Source organism: Necator americanus, chromosome IV (assembly GCF_031761385.1).
Source record: "Necator americanus strain Aroian chromosome IV, whole genome shotgun sequence".
Classification (NCBI taxonomy): Eukaryota; Metazoa; Nematoda; class Chromadorea; order Rhabditida; family Ancylostomatidae; genus Necator; species Necator americanus.
This window is the reverse complement of record NC_087374.1, coordinates 27,913,583-27,936,058: the sequence shown is the minus strand read 5'-3', so window position 1 is coordinate 27,936,058 and position 22,476 is coordinate 27,913,583. Positions and strand designations below refer to the sequence as shown.

The window sequence follows — 22,476 nt, the reverse complement described above, 5'->3', positions numbered from 1 at the left end:
CTCTCTCCATAATCTACGATACCGTATACGAATACTCCATCTGAAATCCGTGCCACCTCTGATTCGTGGGGTGATGCCTTTAACATCATTCGAAGGAGCGCCTCGTTGCAAGAAAAACTGGCTGTTTCAAGTACCAAAGAATTCGTTGAGGCAGTCGAAATTTCCAGGGCCGTTTTGGTGAAACAGTCGAAATTTCCTCAATTCTGTTCACTCGAAAACGAACAGTTGTCATCCAGCGTAAGCGCCTAAATCACACCTTGTAAAGATAGGAGAGTTCTCGGTAAGCACCGAATGGTGAGAGTTGAGCGTTCATTCCAAGCAGTCAACACATGTTCAAAAATTGGGCCAATTAACGAAATATAGCAAAGTTGTAGGTTTCACATGGATAAAACTAGACATTTGCAAGACTAGAAATTTGCAATTTAAATGCAAATTTCAATTCAAATTCGCAATGCAATTCACTGCTGTCAGAAACAAATGGCTCGCTTGGAAAACTTCCGAGCAGCTTTTCCACAGCTAGAAATGTATGGCTTTTTATTGACCTTTAATGGAGCACTTTTGTAACTTTCCGGAAAGAATGGTAATTTCGAACCCACATATGACGTGGACTACCGGAATCTCTAAATGACCTTCTAGTTTGACCCGAATATAATAAACTTTTCTTCTAGAGAAAATAGCGCAAATCCTATGGACTTCTCTTCCTTCAACGGAGATGTATCCGCTGGATATAGCAGTGGCCGGATTGCGCAGGTGTGAAAGTAATTAACGAAAAGGTCGCGGAAAATCCAATTGTTTTCAAGTAACACGTTTGTCAAAACCAAACTTATAAAGTATACTTGAAATAAGCAGTCCATTTGCTTTTGAATAGTATTCTCATAATTTAATATTGCCCATTCCTAAGAATCGCGACGGATAAATCCGTCACCAACGGATTTTGGGACAGAAGGAAGTAGCGGTGTTGTATGTCGCCAGATTTTCCGAGAAAAATAACATGGGCAGTTACTCGTGATTATTATTTGTCAGTAATAACTCTGGAAACAGCCCTGTCGGACGACATAAGATGTGTAAACGCCAGCAACAGCAGTATTTAACGCAGTACACAGTTGGTGTTTAACTTATCCAAGAACTAAACTATTACTATATGAATTATACCAATGACTACTATTTTATTAGTATTATTATTACAATTTCGCTACTACTGGGGCCTTTTAAGAGCAAGAACCACAAGATCTTGTATTGATGATGGAATAAAGGAAAATTCTTAAAGGGAACGTAACGTTCAAAAACCTTCAGGTGTAGTAAACTGACATGGCAGATTTGTCGTTAACAATCACTTTAACAAGACCATAACTCCCTCTCTACTAGAACAGCGTATATATGTAGAGGATATGTATCTTTTATCTTCAAGCATGCTTCCGTTCACGCCTTGCTTAAACAATGAGCGATATCGTGTATACTAAGGAGATTCGTTGTCGTTCTTGGGTTTCATCTTAGTGATTCCAACAAGGTGCTCTAAGCATGTTTCTGACACATGTTAGATTGCTCAGAGCTTACCCAACTGCATGGAATTAAGAGCAGAAGTTTAAAGAAACCGTTAATTTGAAAAATTGTGGACATTCACAGGGCAGCGGATTCGACTATTAAACCTAAAAAAGGTTTTATTCAGTATGATCGACATGAAATATGAATTTGGAGAGAAAAGGGGGTGGCGGAGCGTCTAAGAAGATCAACGGAAATACATTGCTTCCTTGTTTCTCCATAGTGGTTTCTGACCCTGCTTCAGCTGTATGAAAACAATACCAGGATAATAATCTAATTCACTGTAACGTTTGAAGATGACCAATTATCAGTGTGTTCGAACTATACTTACTTTGTTTTATGCTCCTGGAGACGGAGAAAGCGAAGGATTGTTGGATATTTGAATAGGTTCCACTTTCAACATTCAACATTCAACAAAATACTAACGTGCATCTGTTCAGCTGACACTTTGAAGTTAGCTAACGCTCGTGTGTTGTTTTGGGTATATATTACACCAACAGAAAAATCACATAGATTTTTGCCTCCAGAATCCACACATATAGTTTAATTCTGATTATACAAAATAGATTTTTGCGGCTTTGACGCCAAACTGCACTACCGCACGTAATCAGCTACTGAGGTTGGTCCAATAAGTAAATGTTTGACTTGGTCTACACTTTAGAAGTAGGCCAGAGGTAACTACTCGCTCTCTGCTCACTCTGCTTCCAATAGGAAATATTCTAAGTATTCAAAAAGAAGTTGATTTGATGTCGCAACAACTATTATATTTAGGATGGATACCGATCGTTGAGGTTTTTGAGGGTATGGATCGGAATCGGTTGCAGCCGCGGCGGAACCTCTCACTGACTGCGCTACACGCCGATATGGGGCGGTGTAGCGCCGTCGGTAAGAGTTTCTGCTTTGCCTACAATCGATCGGAGGTTCGAATCCGCCCTTGTGCAAACCAAGCCACCATTGCACCAGCATTTCATCCCTCGGAGTAGATAAATTTGTACCAGACTTGTCTGGGAGAAGAAAAACACACAAAAGAACTTGGCACATCCGCTAGCCCCCGCATATCATTGTAAGGTTGCACGGGCGTTCATAAACCTCAAACGAAGTCTGAGTTAAAATCGAACCCGTAGGCGCATCCGCATAGAGATTGATCAACGCCGTGCCCTTTATCCTTCATTCTTAACGTATGAATTATCAAAATGTAAGAGTTAGTCTTATAAACAGTTTTGAGAAAAAGCTCATAACAAAGGCTCCTGAGTCGTTAGGGTTTCGCAGAGACATGATATGGTTAACAGCTTGGTAACTATCTGTATTGGTTGATGGTTCCTATTATTTGTCTGAAGACAATCGCAAGTTGCCGAACCACACAAAACGTGCAAATGGTCAATGTAATCAGCGTCAGACCCAATTTCTACTTACTGCATTCAAGAAATGCTGAAAAAAGGTACTCGTTTTCATGGTCCAAATCCGTACTCCAAACAGATTCACAAGTATATCCTACCAACTATCTTGATATATAACATCGGGCTTATTCTGTCGCATGTGTCAGAGTGAGTCACGAAATTCGAAAGAGGGGGTTCGCTCGAGAGGTGCCACGGCGTCGAATTGGCGCGCCAGCGTCGGCTTGATCTGATACTCCAAACATCTCAATCAAATGTTACTGGTGAAGTCTCATCACACATTCTCAATCGTAATCAAATTTCGGTCGTATGGATGATCTTAGTCTTCGCATAACAGTAAGTCTAACTTTGTTTCCGTAAGCAAAGTGTGTTTAGGCCTCTTCTTGTTGTTGGACACAAACGAGTTGCGTGCTTTCTTTTCTCTTTTATTACATGCGCATAGTCTGATGCTCTAAACAAGTTTAATGATGTTTTGGCAAAAAACGGAAAATGATGAAAATTGGTCTGGGTTCCATCGTTAAAAGATGGAATCGATCATTGTTTAGCAAAGTCCGCATTGCCTGCCACAGTACTGTCTCTTCTGCTCCTGGGTGTAGAAGATGCTGTTGCAGAACCCGTTTCTCACCCAGTTCACACAACTAAATTTTAGTTGTAATACTGTTTTCTGCTTTACGTGTCAGAAGCCAGACACTCACTTCGGATCCAATCCACAAGGCGCTGCTGAAAAACTTTGGCTTCAATGAAGTGGAAACAGAGCAATGAAACACAAACATGAGCAGGAGGACAGATGAGAAAAGATGTGACATTTTTTGTAAAAAGTATTAAAGTATATATTATAGTATATAAACTCACATTTGTATAATGTCTAAATGAGACAACGATACGAAAACAATTCTAATTTATCTTTTCCTTTCTCTTTTGTCTTCCCTTTTGTCTATCTTTAATAACACAGATGCTAGCGAGGTTCTGAGAAAAAGGTTTTCTTTTGAGATCTGCGTGGTTTGTTCACAGAAGGTAAGACTACTATTTGCTGGGAGAATTTACACAGAACAGTCCTATTCGAAAATTTCTGCTAACAAATAATTTCTTTTAATGACACTGTAATAATACCAACCTGTTGTCGCACCCGTCTGGGAGCAGTAACCGCACGTCCTCTTACAATTTTCCTGCAAACAAGTAGTGATGGAAAATAGTCTCTATGAGAGGGTGACTCACCCTCGATATATGACAGAGGCAGAATTAAAGGCAGCATACCACGAATATGGGGTGGTACGGATTTCAGGTGGAGTATCCGTGTGCGGGGTCGTAGGTTATGGAGATCTGGATGCTGTTTTGTACGATGCGTTCTATTGCGGCGCGCCACCCTTGCACGCTTAGCGTCTCTTACTGTCTATCGGAGCAGTCTGAATTGATTTTCGATGAATCACAGGGTGGGGGCCGTGCAAAGGGTGGAGCGTTGCAATAGATGGCGTGGTGCAAGACAGCATTCCGGAGGCGGCTGCTTGCAGTGATGCAAGGAGAGATGAGCGGAACTACGCCCGTCTCTATGATCTACGACCCCGTATACGGATACTCCACCTGAAATCCGCTCCGCCTCAGATTCGTGATAAGCTGCCTTTAAGTCGGCATATGAATATGAAACAAAATATTACCTTCACGAAGTCCTGCATCAATACACTTCTACAGATTGATATGTCCAGAGCGCAATTCGGAGCCACATCAAAGCAATTTCCTAGAAGTTATCCTAAGGGTTACTCAAACTGCTTTGCTCAGAACGACCAAATCACGCGATGCAACCACAGGACAAAAAGCACAATTCAATTTACCCCGCTGAGGCACCCGAACGTCAACCGTTCAAATTTACAAGTACCGATCTATGTACATCGCGTCCAAGTACACGGTTGAAACACTGTTTCTGGAAAGTCACAAAATTTCTATATTCACCTGAATTGCAAAACCCACACACATTGGGGCAGTCCTCCTCTATTATATTCTTCCAAGCGGGGCTATAGCACATGTTCGGAGTAATGACCGAACAGCTAATGCGAGGAACTGAAAAACGTGATAGAACACGTGTGATTTCCGCAGATAGTTTTGGAGTTGTGAAGCAAACAATGTTGCTATTGTAGATGGTTTATTGTAATTAACAGAAAGGATATTTTTGTAAAAACAACCAACCAGCAGTGAGGCAAAAAGGCTAAAGCTAAAGCGCTAAAGGCTAAAGCTCAAAGATATTACCTTTTCATCTTCTTAAATTAGTACCATTATTGTTCCACTCAGAATTATTCGCTGATCATAATATTGAGGGCAGTGCAGATTCAAGTGCAAAGACAGGAATATTGCTTCAAATTTGACACATGTGAGCAACCACGTTAGAACAATTCGTTGCACTTCAGTTCCACCCGTCTACCTCAAGCGCTCAGAACAATCTGCTATATAACCGAGGAAAGAGAAAGAGTCCGAGTAAGAGGGTCAAGGGGGATCGTCAAGGGAAGTGTCGTCTACGGTTCTCACGAGATCACCTTTGGCTGTAGAAACGTAACTTTTGTTTCAATTAAACAGATTATGAAACCTCGACACCTAAGTATCAACAATAACTTCATCTTGTTCCGTTGACAGAGAAAACTCAGTCTATGGTACAGTTGCACCTGAGGCCTACTGCAGTTGCACCCTCAAAGCAGTGGAACTAGCAGTTGTAGAAGAGGCAGCGCTCTCGTTCGGTTCACTCATCTCTGCAGTTCGAGAGGAGTTAGGGAAGAGTGTCATCTAAATCTTATTCGCTACCTTCTTCGTGCCACATTCGCGGCGTTAGTGCAGCTGCACCACCCTTTAGTTCGCCTAAACCAGACTATAGGCAAGGATCATTCTATCAAACTAAGTTCTTTCTCTCCAGTACCGTTCGCTGAACAATTTTTCAATTCTTCTTACTTGGTACACTAAATAGACACAAAATTTCACTCTTCTACCTGGTGTGTACCGAAGACAAAATTATAGATGTGTGAATGATGCGTGAGCATATGCTGCTAACGGCAAGAATGAAAGAAACTTAAAAAAGTGAACGCTGATCTGCATTATCTGGACATCGTATTTTTCTATCACTCGATTCTGAGCTTTTGTGAAGGGTGAACAGCGACTGAAAATATTTGCATACATTCGAAGCATTCAAGAGGAAATATATTTAAAAAATGAAAGTGCTGCAGCTGAAGTTTAAACGTTGACATGAGCTTCATCTGAGAACCCAATTAACGTACTAACTTAAGGACAGCAAAACTCACACTGACTATTCGGACAATTGTACTCGGGCGTGAGACAGCAATAGCCGCACGTACGTGGACAAGTTTTGATCGCGGCCTCTTTGACCGAAGGGTCTGCCGCCTGAACGTTGTGTATAAGTGGTAACTACAACAGATTAGAGAAGGCTATAGTGGGTTCATACTGACTCTGAGTCAAAACTGTTCCGCTGTGTACAAGCGCTACCTGTTTACATCATTTATAAATAGAAATGAATTGCATCGTTCCTCCTTTTTCCCTTGCTCTTACAATGTGGAATAATCGATCACTTTGAATTAACGTTCGCAAAAAAAATCATCCTTTTTTGAGGTTTTTCCGAACATAAATGTATGCCTAGAACCCTCTTAGAGAACAGAGCTATTGCAGGGCACGTAACATCGGTTAGGACACAACGTTTCATTAATACATGTTACCCCACTTCTAGAAATGGCATATCTGCCTGCGTAATAGTCCTTTTTTTCTTGGGAATACGGATTCATTATTTAGAAGATATAGCATTTCTTAGAAGAAAAATACAAGTCTCCTTCTTCGTGTGAGATGCGTACTCTTTTCTCTTTGCTTCTTCATTCACCTCCATTTCTGCCGATCAAGGAGCTTCTCCTATCAAAAAATGAACCTTTTGAGATCTGCCATTTCCGAGCGGAATGAAACTCGTTCCTTTTCCACTTTTCATTTCTTGTGCTATGAAAAATGCACTTTTTCCGACTAAGGGTACCGCTCAACTTATGAATAACAATAACTATGATATGATGATTGTGACGTGAACACATACAACGTGATCACTTCTGCAAAATAAAAATCCTTATCATTTTCTTGGATCCCTGGATAGGAGTTCACAATTAGCATGTTTTTACCGATTGCACCGTTTAGAACTTACCCATGAACTTGTCGTTGATTTGTTTCCCACACTCAGTCGACTAAGTCAACACCCATTCATTGCTTTCCTCCCATATTTCGTTCAAATTTTTGCATTTGCATTTTGCGAAGAACAAGAACGAGCCGTTTTTATCAAGCTAAATCTTTGACGTAGAAAACGTAGATGGCAACAATTGAGGAAATCTCAACATCCTAATAAAAAAAAATCTTGTTTGGTGTTTCCTTCACCTTATTCACTAGCATGCTTGAACAAGTGGGATTAAAAGGAATGTGCGATCTTAAGAGTGAATTATACTCCAGTAGTAATCCGTAGTTGACTACTTACGCAAAAAAGATTAAAAAGTCTTTCGGAAATGTTCCTAACTTCCATTCCCATTATAAGTTAGCTCAGCTTTAAGTTCAACTTCTTTACCCTTCTAATAGGAGTTAAGAACTACGTGTATGCACACCTATGTCTTTCTGCACAGTTTTCACTACTTTCACTCATTTTGAAAAGAACTTGGGAGGCATCTGTAATGGAATACAACTTCAGCAATTACTGCAGCGATTACATTTGCTCGAGAACGGAATTGCCCTAACGAAACAGAACCTTTCAATTTTTATTTTAACATGCTTTAACTTCTATCGTTAGGCCCCACAGTGCAGTAGATCGCTCCTCTCGTTTCATCCTCGTATTACAAAGTTTATTCTTTTTTTCCAAAAAATTTCTTCCATTAAAATACCTTAAAACATTTTTCGTCTCTCGCTTGATCCCCATCTACTACAACGTCATTGATATTGTATAGTGCCTTACACACCGAATCCGGCAGCACATTCGGGCAATTCACTGCTTTTTCAGAGAACTGAAAATAATTCTTCACAAAATCGCTGTTCTTCATTTTCATCCTTGAAACAGTTGTGAAACTATTTTAAGTGAACACTTTAATATAAAGAAGAAATTCAAAATAGACGTAATAACGGTTTTTTACTGACAGCAGAGTGGTAGCGAGTATGAAATGAAATTGGCTCTATCGGAAATCAGAAAACCAGAAATTCAGTTCTCATTCAGTTTAAATGACCAACCTTTGCTTTTGCTCCTGCCGCATCCCAGTATGTGCAGTTCAGGTCTACAATATTACCGCACATAGTTTTGCACACAAGAGTTGCAGATATCAGGATTAGCAGCATTCTACCAACCTAAAAACCTGAAATATTTTGTAATAAAGGTTAAAGCAAAGTCTTGGAATAGAATTATGGAGCTGCTTCATTTTTATATACTCTTTCACAGCGTCCATACATTTTATGAGATTGCGTCCAGCTGATCAATCGTTGACGGTTAGTTTTTCTCAGGCGTTAGCTACTGTTTGCCTGACAGATTCAAAGTTAGCTGTTTTGCAGTTTCCCGAGCACAGCAGCCTATTCGAAAATCAGAGCATTTGCTCTGCTTTCAAAGTGTCTATGTCCAGAAGTCCAAGTGACTACTATTGGCGGTGACCAGATATGGTGACTCGGGCTCTTAGTGTCATTTGCCTGAAGTCATTAGGTAGTCGAATCACTCTATTTGTACAGTGAAACTTTGTTGTACTTCACAATGAACGAGTTCACAAACGCATCGGTGATGAACATCGCAGTGATCACAAAATTTTTACTAAACCCTATCTGGTGAAAAAAACGAGAATATGAAGCGTGGTGCAACAATTTCTTGTTGCCCTATTAGAATATGTATTCGAGAATTATTTCTAATGAAATTTGCTTCTTAAAATGCAATTCCACTGGGTTTTTTTTTGAGTTCATTTGCACCTGAAGAAATCTAGTTGATTCTCCTTTAACGTAGTTTGAATTATTCTCAGGAGTGCTAGATACTTTCTTACAATTTTTTCCCTGTTGCTCTCTCATGTGTATATCTTGTACATCTTGAACAGTATAATAGAAAACCTTGGAATTTGTGTAAATACCCATTTCTTAATCCATTCAAGTTCAGCTTAGAAAATATCAGCACTTTAACTGATTAGGACCAGATTTGCAGGGAGAGGCAGTACATAGGGTTCTTAGGCACCGCTCGAGAAACCGTTTAATCTCTGGAAGCAGAAAGAAGTTTGTCGGTGACAGATCAGGCTCGTGGCAACGTTCCCATGTTTTTCTTTGCAGTGAGATCGTTCACCAACAGCACCGTGCCAGTCCAGATGGGACGACACAGTCTCGACGGACTCGAATTATTCGTTTCATTGATCGCCAAAGCACCGCTTTGCACAACCCTCTGTGAGCAATTTTTTTAGTTGGCAGACTCCTGGGGCATTTTTATCTTCCACCTCCCCCCGGCCTGCTTTGAACGCTTTGTATCAGCTAGAAATTTGAGCGCGGGATAGATTATCAACACCGGTCGCATTTGTCCACACATTGAAACCACCCGTAGCGACTTTGTCGTGTTTAGTGGAAAATTTATCGCTGCGACTGAGCCAGCTCCCACTTTCTTCATAAGACTCCCTACTAGCACCTCCTTTCGGTTAGCGTACGCTTGGTGCATTGGGGCGATGACTTCAAAGAATCATGTTTTATTACTTCAGGGACATGCAATGCTACTACTCGTCTACTTCTAATTCAAGAGTCACTTAACTAAATCCTTGACTTGCGATCACCTATCTATGTATCAAATACTTATGAAAAGTATTTATATGAAAAAAGAATTTATGAAAAGTAGAAGGAATATTTAATGTTATAATTATAGACAGAGCTCTACAACATAAAATTCATACTAATGCACCTCGTGATGACCATTTCCTTTGTGATACACAAAGGTGATCAGGAGATCAGCCAATAATTGAAGATGTTTGTTACCCAAATTTGGCCTATCAAGCAGCGGTCGAACCAAATCAGCCAAATCAATCTTAAAAAAAGTTCTTTTTTTAAGTGCGTGAACGTTTGGTTTTCGATTTTTTTTGACGCTAGACGCTTTATCCTTTCATTAGATCCGTAAACGCACATCTCTTTTCTGTGTGGCGGATCAGCACAACTGTGTAGAATCGGCTAATATCATAATAAATGCGAAATATTTAATTTGTGCCGCATTTATTAATTATAGTTTAGAACTTGAAAGAAGATAAATTCATTCGTTATTGTCTGAGAGCAGCGGGTATAGAGGCCACGTATTTTTTATTCTCAAGCATGCTTCCGTTCACGCTTTTCCTGAACAATTAGCGATCTGGTGCATGCTAAGGAGATTCATAGGAGGATTTATTTTTGAGGAGAATTGTTATAATGTAAGGTGTTATCATATTTGTAGCCATGCCAAAGACAAGAGAAGTCTTTAAATGGAATAATGAGAAAAAGCGTATTCATGGTTCATTTGAACGAGTTTCTAACTTCCTGAAGATGATATAGAGACAAAATTTGTCCCATCTCTCTTAGGGGATCGCCACCCTATTTGATGTTTCATGTACAATAGTATTAAGTACACTGTTTTTTAAATGTCGTGTGCGGGTTTATTTTCTATTCAGCTGATTTCACCTAGCCTCGTTACTTGTAGTTGTTTTTCCTACTGATCTATTTGATTCAATAATTTTGACAAGTCCTACTATGCATTCTTCCCTTTGTACTTGCTTGTAATTTGTGCAGTCAGAAGAACATCTAGGATACTTGTTCTCTCCCATCAATCACTAGAGTGTGACTTCGTTAAAGGCACCACCCCACGAATCTGAGGTGGTGCAGATTTCAGGTGGAGTATTCGTATACGGGATAAGAGACTATGGAGAAGGGGGTGATTCCGTCCATTTCTTCCAAGTTGCTGTAAAAAACGGCCCGAAAGATGCGGCACCGCACAAGGCTATCGCGCTCCAGTCGAGCTCCTGTAGAAAATAGTGCTCCAGAACGCCTGAAGCCGTATCTTCCGAACAGTTCTTTGCTGCAATTAGGAAGAAATGGACGGGATCACCCCCCTCTGCATAGTCTCCCATCCCGTATACGAATACTCCACCTGAAATCCGTACCACCTCAGATTCGTGGAGTGATGCCCTTAAGGCATGATTGCGACTTCCCGAACATATCCACCACATTCATAATGTCTCTTAGGCATTTGCGAAAAAATCTACGGGTTCTTCTTACCCGTTTCTCCAATACTTCACAACACTCAGCACCCCTCTGTTCTTGTCAAAGAAACACTGATAGGGCACATTTATTTTTAACATTCACTTTTACAAGTGTATTTCCTTTTGCAACAAGCCACTCTAATCATGTCTGTGGTACACGTTGGTTTGCTCACCTAACTAAATGAAATTGACGGCAGGAACAAAAAAAAACGATATAATCGAAAATTGTTATTGCAGTCTTAAGCCAGCGTAATTGAAGGCATCGCACCACGAATCTGGAGTGGTACGGATTTCCGATGGAGTATTCGTATACGGGATCGTAGATTATGGAGAGAGGGTGATTCCGTCCATTTCTTCTTTATTGCCGTAGAAAACAACCCGGAAGATACGACTTCAAGCGTTCCGATGCACTATTTTCTACAAGGAGTTCGATTGAAGCTCGCCAGCCCTGTGCGGTGCCTCATCTTCCGGGCCGTTTTTTACAGCAATTAAAAAGAAATGAACGGAATCACACCCCTCTCCATAATCTACTATCCCGTATACGAATACTCCACCTGAAATCCGTACCACCTCAGATTCGTGGGGTGATGCCTTTAAACAACACGAAAACTTCAAAACAGAACCTTCTGTTTGGTTCAATGGACTAGTAGATGTGAATTTGGAGAAAAAAAGGGTGGTGGGGGCCTATGAAGACTGATGAAGTTTAATGGCATATATGTTTCTTTGCTGTGGTTTCTGAGTTTGCTTTAACTGTGTGAAAAGATTCTTTCAGTCCATACAATTTATGGATTTTCAGACGTATTTATCCAGGTGATCAGTGGTTGACAGTAAGTTTTTGCCAAACGTTACCGACTGTTTGCTTAGTCGATTCGAAGTTAGTAGTTTTGCAGATTTTTGAGCATTAGCAGTTTTGGAGATTTTTGAGCAAAATATCCTTTCGATGTTCTGCTTTCAAAGCGTCTATCTGTCCGAAAATCCTAGTGATTAATATTTGCTGTGACCAGAAATGATGACTCGGGCCCTTACCGTAGCACTATCATTTGCCTGAAGTCATTGCTTAGTCGTTGCATTCCATTTGGACAGTGGTACTTTCTTATACTTTGTTCTATTTCACAGAAAACGAACATCTTTATGTTTTTGTCCTGAACCAACCGACGGATCACTCCTCTGTAGCAAAAAGGGTTGGAGGTCATTCTACTGCTATAAACTATTTGTGATCTATTTTTTGATGCCATCGGCCTCCTGGAGCGTTCTTTGTCTCCCGCGTTCTCCAAACTTCGTTTGAAAATCTTGAGTCATCTAAAAACCTGAGCATGGAACACAGTATCAACATTGTAGGCATCAAGCAATATTTTGAATAGGTCCGTTGCGGAATTGCCGAGTTTGAAGCAGAAACTGTTGACCTGGAGCTGTTCCAGACTTGCCTACATTTTGAATTGTGACTCGATATAAAAGTAGACTTTTGCGTGCGCGCAATCCCTATCCTCCCACAATACAAAGGCGAATGAGCCATCTTCCATTTTGTTCATGAAACTCTCTACTCCCATTCTCTAGGCGTGTAAAATCAACCTTTACTTTTCTAGCTTACCCTATACATGGGACTCTCCACTCCCTAGATTTAAGAAATGATCTTGATTTGCGATGACCTATCAGACAAACCAGAAAGCCGTAAAAAGTAAGAATATTTTATGTTGAAATTCCTTGCAGGAATGAACAGTACAAACTTCATATAAGAATTTTTCGCGATCACCAACCCTTTTGGGATACACCTGTGCTCAAGACTTCTGTTCATGAACGAAAATCTGCATCAAAGAGTCAAGAGGTGTCTTGTGATCCAAGCTCAGAAAACCAAAAACAAACAACGTTTTATGGATTCGCGTATGTAGTTAATAACAGCAATAAAAGGTTTTTAATTGATTATCTTGAGCTGTAGCCAAGATTGGTATTGATCGTCTTTATTAAACAACAGCTAACGTTTCGGTTTTGTTTAATAAAGACGATCAATACCAATCTTGGCTACAACTCAAGATAATCAATTAAAAACTATGTTTCAACATGCCGAGATTCAAATACAGTCGAACATGGGAAATAGTAATAAAAGGAGCTCATATTTAAAACCACATGGTTTTTGGTGATTATCTAATCAAAGAGAACCTGTATCTACGCCATCGAAAAGGAACTAGCAGTAGCCAAAGAATTCAGTGATTCTTCAAAGTGATCACCACCTTGATCACTTAACCATACCAAACCATCTTTCTCCATTGTTTACATTTGTTAACTGCTTCACTAAGAGTGGTATATGCTTCGCAATAGCAATATATGGCCGATCGCTTGTAGGGATTTCCACACTTATCAAAAGCATTCTACCTTAACGATGGAGTAAACAAACGAAAGAGTCGCAAAAACATAATACTGCATTACAGTCTACAATAATCGTGTCGTAGTCATTGATGTCATATTTTTTCGAATGGGCCGCAAGCAGTCGACCATTCTGCTCCCGACATCGTATAGGCACAATCAAAGCTCTCTCCGCAGCGCTGCAAGCTTTTTTTCAAAACTGTCCTCTAACTTTCGCAAGTTCATATTTTATTTTCTCTCGCAATCATTTAGATCCGCACAAAATGCTGGATTTGACATGAATTAAATATCTTTTGGATTAGTCAAGATGTCTGCAATAAGACTTAAAGCGAGCTGTTTGCGCACAATTTTTTCCTGTCTTCCTCCACGAAACCCCATCATAGATCCCTCAAACAATTTCTTACTGAACGTTTTTTACCACCTAAATGTAAGGTACGCAAGCTAGTGCACGTAGTCAGTTGATTCACCCCTAATCATCCAGAAAATCATTTTGTAAAACCAGGTAGGAAGCATTACTTTGGATCTCAGGGGAAAACCTATAAGTTATCTTTTCTGTTACTTTATATTAGGCCCGAAAACGCACATCTCAGATTTATGCGGTGGATCAGCACAGCTGTGTAAAATCAGCTAATATCACCAAAAATTGCCAAATATTTAATTTATGTATGCAGTTGTTAACGATAGTTAAAAACTTGGAGGAGAATAACTTTATTCGTTATTGTTTGAGAGCATTGTATACAAGGGTTTTGTATCTTTTATCTTCAAGCATGCTTCCGTTCACGCCTTGCTTAAGCAATGAGCGATATCGTGTATACTAAGGAGATTCGTTGTCGTTCTTGGATTTCATCTCAGTGATTCCAACAAGGTGCTCTAAGCATGTTTCTGACACACGTTGGATTGCTCAGAGCTTACCCAACTGCATGGAATTAAGAGCAGAAGTTTAAAGAAACCGTTAATTTGAAAAATTGTGGACATTCACAGGGCAGTGGATTCGACTATTAAACCTAAAAAAAGGTTTTATTCAGTATGATCGACATGAGTTATGGATCTGGAGAGAAAAGGAGGTGGCGGAGCGTCTAAGAAGATCAACGGAAATACATTGCTTCCTTGTTTCTCCATAGTGGTTTCTGACCCTGCTTCAGCTGTATGGAAACAATACCAGGATAATAATCTAATTCACTGTAACGTTTGAAGATGACCAATTATCAGTGTGTTCGAACTATACTTACTTTGTTTTATGCTCCTGGAGACGGAGAAAGCGAAGGATTGTTGGATATTTAAAAAGGTTCCACTTTCAACATTCAACATTCAACAAAATACTAACGTGCATCTGTTCAGCTGACACTTTGAAGTTAGCTAACGCTCGTGTGTTGTTTTGGGTATATATTACACCAACAGAAAAATCACATAGATTTTTGCCTCCAGAATCCACACATACAGTTTAATTCTGATTATACAAAATAGATTTTTGCGGCTTTGACGCCAAACTGCACTACTGCATATAATCAGCTACTGAGGTTGGTCCAGTAAGTAAATGTTTGACTTGGTCTACACTTTAGAAGTAGGCCAGAGGTAACTACTCGCTCTCTGCTCACTCTGCTTCCAATAAGAAATATTCTAAGTATTCAAAAAGAAGTTCATTTGATGTCGCAACAACTATTATATTCAGGATGGATACCGATCGTTGAGGTTTTTGAGGGTGTGGATCGGAATCGGTTGCAGCCACAGCGGAACCTCTTTCTGACTGCGCTGCACGCCGATGTGGGGCGGTGAAGCGCCGTCGATAAGGGTTTCCGCTATGGCTACAATCGATCGGAGGTTCGAATTCGCCCTTTTGCAAACCAAGCCAGCATTTCACCAGCATTTTATCCCTAGGAGTAGACAAATTTGTGCCAGGCTTGTCTGGGAGAATAAAAACACTGACTTGGCACTTCCACTAGCCCCCGCAAATCATTGTAAGGCTGCACGCGCGTTCAAAAACCTCAAACGAAGTCTGAGTTAAAATCGAACCCGTAGGCCTATCGCCATAGGGATTGATCAACGCCGTGCCCTTTATATTTCATTCTTAACGTATGAATTATCAAAATGTAAGAGTTAGTCTTATAAATAGTTTTGAGAAAAAGCTCATAAAAAAGCTCCTGAGTCGTTAGGGTTTCGCAGAGACATGATATGGTTAACGGGTTGGTAACTATCTGTATTGGTTGATGGTTCGTATTATTTGTCTGAAGACAATCGCAAGTTGCCGAACCACACAAAACGTGCAAATGGTAAATGTAATCAGCGTCAGACCCAATTTCTACTTACTGCATTCAAGAAATGCTGAAAAAAGGTACTCGTTTTCATGATCCAAATCCGTACTCCAAACAGATTCACAAGTATATCCTACCAACTATCTTGATATATAACATCAGGCTTATTCTGTCGCTAGGGTCAGAGTGTGTCAGTCACGAAATTCGAAAGAGGGGGTTCGCTCGAGGGGTGCCACGGCGTCGAATTGGCGCGCCAGCGTCGGCTTGATCTGATACTCCAAACATCTCAATCAAATGTTACTGGTGAAGTCTCATCACACATTCTCAATCTTAATCAAATTTCGGTCGTATGGATGATCTTTGTCTTCGCATAATAGTAAGTGTAACTTTGTTTCCGTAAGCAAAGTGTTTTTAGGCCTCTTCTTGTTATTGTTGAACACAAACGAGTTGCGTGCTTTCTTTTCTCTTTTATTACATGCGCATAGTGTGATGCTCCAAACAAGTTTAATGATGTTTTGGCAAAAAACGGAAAATGATGAAAATTGGTCTGGGTTCCATCGTTAAAAGATGGAATCGATCATTGTTTAGCAAAGTCCGCATTGCCTGCCACAGTACTGTCTCTTCTGCTCCTGGGTGTAGATGATGCTGTTGCAGAATCCATTTCTCACCCAGTTCACACAACTAAATTTTAGTTGTAATACTGTTTTCTGCTTCACGTGTTAGAAGCCAGACACTCACTTCGGATCCGATCCGCAAGACGCTGCTGAAAAACTTTGGCTTCAGTGAAATCGAAACAGCAATAAAACACAAACATGAGCAGGAGGACAGATGAGAAAAGATGTGACATTTTTTGTAAAAAGTATTAAAGTATATATTATAGTATATAAACTCACATTTCTCACACTGTTTCGAAACTCATCGAGGTATCACGAGAGTACAAGATGCCGCTCTGTCTCACCTTCATCGACTTAAAGAAGGCCTTCTACTCAGTTGAGACGGAAGCTGTCGTGGAAGCCTTGGACAACCAAGGCGTCCCTACTCAGTATATAAAGGTACTTCGAGAGTTGTACAGTAACTTCACGACCGGAATTTCGCTATTCTACAAGAACATCATCATTGACGTGAAGAGGGGGGGGGGGGGGGGAGGGCGAGGAACATCAGGAACACCCGGCTCCGTGCTCACCTCTTCAACACCACCGTACTTCCTGCTTTGACCTATGCTTCGGAAACCTGGACATTTCGCAAGCAGGAAGAAAACGCGGTGAGCGTCATTCAACGCGCAGTTGAGAGAGTGATGCTAGGAGTATCCCGTTTCACGCAAGTGATGGACGGGATTCGAAGTTCTCTCCTACGTCAACGATCGAAGATTAGAGACGTCACCGCGTTTGCCAAGGAAAGTAAAATAAGGTGTGCCGGACACGTGATGCGCTTTAATGACAACCGTTGGACCAGAGCTGTGAGCGACTGGGTTCCCCGCGATATTAAGCGCACTACAGGAAGACCGCCGGCCCGATGGTCAGATTTCTTCACGATGTCCTTCAAAGAAAAATATGATGCTCTTCGTGTCCCACGCGAAAGGAGGAACCACTGGGCTACTCTGGCACGCGATCGGGACAAATGGAAGAATTACTGGAGCCCGCTCGACCAGTTCGGAGATCAACGGGAGTCAAGGTGATCAAGGTGATCAAGGTGAAACTCACATTTGTATAATCTCTAAATGAGACAACGATACGAAAACAATTCTAATTTATCTTTTTCTTTCTCTTTTGTCTTCCCTTTTGTCTATCTTTAATAATACAGATGCTAGCGAGGTTCTGAGAAAAAGGTTTTCTTTTGAGATCTGCGTGATTTGTTCACAGAAGGTAAGATAACTATTTGCTGGGAGAATTTACACCGACCAGTAATATTCGTAATTTTCCGCTAACAAATAATTTCTTTTAATGAATAATAATTTAATAACACCAACCTGTAGTCGCACCCATCTGTGAGCAGTAACCGCACGTCCTCTTACAATTTTCCTGCAAACAAGTAATGACGGAAAATAGTCTCTATGAGAGGGTGGCTCACCCTCGATATATGACGAAAACAGAATTCAGTCGGCATATGCATAAGAACAAAATGTTACCTTCACGAAATTCTGCAACAATATATTTCTACAGATTGATATGTCCAGAGCGCAATTCGGAGCCACATCAAAGCAATTTCCTAAAAGTTATCCTAAGGGTTACTCAAACTGCTTTGCTCAGAACGACCACACCACGCGATGCAACCACAGGAAAAAACACAATTCAATTTACCCCGCAGAGGCTCCTGAATGTCAACCGTTCAAATTTACAAGTGCCGATCTATGTACATCGCGTCCAAGTACACGGTTGAAACACTGTTTCTGGAAAGTCACAAAATTTCTATATTCACCTGAATTGCAAAACCCACACACATTGGGGCAGTCCTCCTCTATTATATTCCTCCAAGCGGAGTTATAGCACATGTTCGGAGTGATGACCGAACAGCTAATGCGAGGAACTGAAAAACGTGATAGAACACGTGTGATTTCCGCAGATAGTTTTGGAGTTGTGAAGCAAACAATGTTGCTATTGTAGATGGTTTATTGTAATTAACAGAAAGGATATTTTTGTAAAAAATATCTGAGCAACAGCTATCAAAGGTATTACTTTTCTATCTTCTTAAATTAGTACCATTATTGTTCGACTCAGAATTATTCGCTGATCATAATATTGAGGGCAGTGCATATTCAAGTGCAAAGACTGGAATACTGCTCCAGATTTGACAACATATGTGAGCATCCACTCTGGTATAATTCGCCACCCGTCTACCTCAAGCGCTCAGAACAGTCTGCTATATAATCGAGGAAAGAGAAAACGTCCGAGTAAGATGGTCAAGCAGCATCGTCAAGGGAAGTGCCGTCTACGGTTCTCATAAGATAACCTTTGGCTGTGGAAACATAACTTTTATTTCAGATAAACACATTATGAAACCTCGACACCTAAATATCAACAATAACTTCATCCTGTTCCGCTGACAGAGAAAACTCAAACTGAGGTACAGTCGCACCTGTAGACTGGTGCAGTTCCGCTCTCAAACCAGTGGAACTACCAGCCGTAAGCCTTGAACGGGCCCGTTTGTGCAGCTGCACCACGCTTTATGTTGTCTCAACCCGACTACAAGCAAGGATTATTCTACCAAACTAAGTTCTTTCTCTCCAGTACCGCTGACTGAACAATTCTTCAACTCTTTTTACTTGGTATACTAAATAGAAACAAAGCTTCATTCTTCTACCTGGTGTGTACCGAAGACAAAATTATAGATGTGTGAATGATGCGTGAGCATATGCTGCTTACGGCAAGAATGAAAGAAACTTAAGGAAGTGAACGCTGATCTGCACTATCTGCTTATCGTATTTTTCTACCACTGGATTCTGAGATTCTGGATTGTAAAGGGTGAACAGCGACTGGAAATATTTGCATTCATTCAAAGCATTCGAGAGGAAATACGCCTAAAAAATGAAAGTGCTACTGTTGGAGTGTAAATATTAACATGGGCTTTATTTCGGTACCCAATCAACGTACTAACTTAAGCACAGCAAAACTCACACTGACTATTCGGACAATTGTACTCGGGCGTGAGACAGCAATAGCCGCACTTACGTGGACAAGTTTTGATCGCGGCCTCTTTGATCGAGGGGTCTGCAGCCTAAAAGTTGTGTATAAATGGTAACTGCAACAGATTAGAAAGGATGTAGTGGATTCTTACTAACTCTGAGACAAAACTGTTCCGCTGTTCTGTACAAGCGCTTCCTATTTGTATCATTTATAAGTAGAAGTAAACTGCATAATTACCCTTGTTTCCTTGTTCTTGCAATGTGGATTAATCAATTTTAAAGTAACATTCGCAAAAACATTCGTGCTCTTCCGAGGTTTTTGCGAGGTTAAACGTACGTGTGGAGCCCGGCGAAAGAGCAGAGTTATTGCAATGCGCGCAACATCCGTGAGGTCGCAACCTTCCATTAATACGTGTTACCTCACTTCTAGAGATATATCTACCTGCGTAATAGTCCATTTTTCTTCTTGGGAATTTCTGGGTCGTTTTCTTTACCACGGATCCATTATTTAAAGGCATCACCCCACGAATCTTGGGTGGTACGGATTTCCGGTGGAGTATTCGTATACGGGGTCGTAGATTATGGGGAAGAGGGTGATTCCGTTCATTTCTTCCTAATTATCGTAGAAAACGGGCCGGAAGATACGGCTTAGGTCGTTCCGGCGCACTATTTTTTACAAGGAGTTCGACTGGAGCGCGCCAGCCATGTGCAGCGCCGCATCATCCGGGCCGTTTTTTACGGCAATTAGGAAGAAATGGACGGAATCACTTTCCTCCCCATAATCTACTATGCCGTATACGAATACTCCACCTGAAATCCATGCCACCTCAAATTCGTGGGGTGATGCCTTCAAAAGATATGACATCTTTTAGGAATGCATAGTCTCCTTCTTCGTGTGAGATGCGTGCCCTTTTCTCTTTGCTACTTCATTGGCCTCCAGTTCTGATGGTCGAAGAGATTCTACTATCAAAAAATTAACCGTGTGAGAGTTTGCCATCTTTGAGTGAAATAAAATTCTTTCCTTTTTCATTCAAACGCTTGTGCTACAAAAGTTGTACTTCTTCCGACTAAGTGTGCCGTTCAACTTATGAAATAACAATCCATATGATATTTGTAACGTGAAAACATAAAGATTAACCACTTTTGCCAAATAAAAAAACCTTATGATTTTCTTGGTTTTTAAATAAGAGTTTATCACTAGCATGTCTTCACTGATTATACCGTTTAGAACTTAACACTAAATTTTTCTTTGATTTGTTTCCTCCAACACTCAGAAAACTACATCTAGGGTCATTCGTAGCCTTCCTCACACTTCCTGTTTGAGCAATTTATCGAAAAACAAGAACAAACCATAAAACATGGATGGTAAGGATTGGGGAAATCTCAACACCTTAAGAAAGAAAATCTTGTTTGGTGTTTTCTTCTACTTATTCGCTTGCTTGCTTGAACAAGTGGGAGCAAAATGAATGCGTGATCTTAAGACTGAGCTATACTCCACTAGCAATCTATAGTTGTCTACATACACTCGACATCAGCTTTAAGTTCAACTTCTTTATCCTTCTAACAGGAGTTAAGAACTGTGTAGCGCTGCTACCTCCTTCTCCTCAGTGTCTAGTATTTTCATTCACTCATTTAAGAAGAACATGGGAGATGTATGTAATGAAGTGCAACTTCAACAATTACTGCTGCGATTATAACTGCTTGAGAACAGAATTGTCCTAACGAAACCCAACCTTTCAAATTTTATTTTCATATGCCTTAACTGGGCTCCACATTGCAGTAAATAACTTCTCTCGTTTCATGTATCACAAAGTTTACCCTTTTTATTCGAGCCTAGCAAATAAATGAGCAACATCGGCGGAATTTCTGAGTTCGAGCAAAATGTGAAAATTTCTTCCAATAGAATACCTTATAACATTTATCTTCTCTCGCTTCCTGCCCATCTACTGCAACAGCATTGGTGTGTAATGCCTTACACACCGAATCATCATCATCATCATCACAAAACGTTACCTTTACAAATTCCTGCATTTCCAGTTTTCTGCAAATTGTAATATCCCTCTCACAGTCATTTACTTTGTCGCTGCAGTCTTCTAAAAAAAATTCTTTGGAGAATCGTTTCTACTGTAATACTTTGATACCCTCCTATGAGACTAGTAAACATTCCAGTGCCTAGAAGCCTCTATATTTTTTTTTGAAAAACTACGTTTAGAAAATATATTGAGGAAATCCGAAAGGCGTCAGTACTACGACTGGAGAGAATCCAAACCTTATTTCACGCCTATATTTCTTTGGTACAGTTTTCGAAAATTATTCAAAGTGTGAGTTTTTCTCCTCTTTTTTCTCAACAATTAGCAACAAACGATTAAACTGTTAGTTTCTATTTAAGCAACTGTTTGCATGCGTGTTTCGAGTTCCTGATGAGAAAATTTTACCGATCAGATGAAGAAAACATGCAGAGGAATATACATCCAAGGGATAACATAGGAGTTAAGAGCAACAGACGTCTCTTTCACGGCTACGAAATAGTTTACCACGTCTCGTTTTACTCTTGATAATTCCACTAGGAGTTGGTCACTATTGCGCCACAGCACAACAATCTGACATCGTAGGATCTGCAGGGTTCGTCTCATTGCTTTGTGGAACTTCGACACGCGCACCAACACATAGGACTGAGCATTAAGACTTCTCAGTTCGCTGGAACGAATACAGGCAGAGAGCAGTAAGCTGACATGCTATTTAATAAGTGAACCACAAAGAACCCTTTGGGAATGGCTCCTTATTGCGACAAGATAGCCCAGGGGTCGACCGCTGAATGCCATTCACGTCTTTTTGCCGCTGTCCTTCAAAAAAAAAACTCTTGTACTTTTAATAATTTTTTTTTTATTTTAATAATTTTTTTTTGAAGGACTCCGTCCTTCAAAAAAAAAAAAAGTACAGTCAGACAATTATGCGTTTAGCTGTATCATCGCAGAACGATGATATGAGCAGATACTCGTGATTATTACCTGCTGATAGTAACTCTGGAAAAAGCCGTGCTTGAGCAACAGCAGTAATTAAAGCAGAACCCAGTTGGCACTTAACTTATT

At 40.4% G+C, this 22,476-nt stretch overlaps 2 protein-coding genes across 3 annotated transcripts; one reads left to right on the top strand and one right to left on the bottom strand.

Moving 5' to 3' along the window:
* Positions 1–3,474: 3,474 nt before the first annotated feature.
* On the bottom strand, positions 3,475–21,418 carry RB195_002961 (uncharacterized protein; the record flags this gene model as incomplete). Of its 2 annotated transcripts, none has more annotated exons than XM_064200435.1 (10): positions 3,475–3,571; positions 3,629–3,653; positions 4,048–4,099; positions 4,586–4,665; positions 4,878–4,985; positions 6,209–6,308; positions 7,823–7,942; positions 8,163–8,276; positions 9,841–9,963; positions 21,296–21,418. In XM_064200435.1, the coding sequence occupies 10 exons, from the start codon at positions 21,416–21,418 to the stop codon at positions 3,475–3,477; spliced, it is 942 nt and encodes a 313-aa protein (XP_064056316.1). The 2 variants fall into 2 exon arrangements, with proteins under 2 accessions (XP_064056316.1, XP_064056318.1); XM_064200436.1 differs by lacking the exons at positions 9,841–9,963; positions 21,296–21,418 and adding an exon at positions 4,188–4,323 and having other exon boundaries at positions 3,564–3,571; positions 4,048–4,063; positions 4,093–4,099; positions 8,163–8,267.
* RB195_002962 (uncharacterized protein) lies at positions 17,063–17,443 on the top strand (the record flags this gene model as incomplete). Its single annotated transcript, XM_064200437.1, has 1 exon — positions 17,063–17,443. The coding sequence occupies one exon, from the start codon at positions 17,063–17,065 to the stop codon at positions 17,441–17,443; it is 381 nt and encodes a 126-aa protein (XP_064056317.1).
* Positions 21,419–22,476: the final 1,058 nt, after the last annotated feature.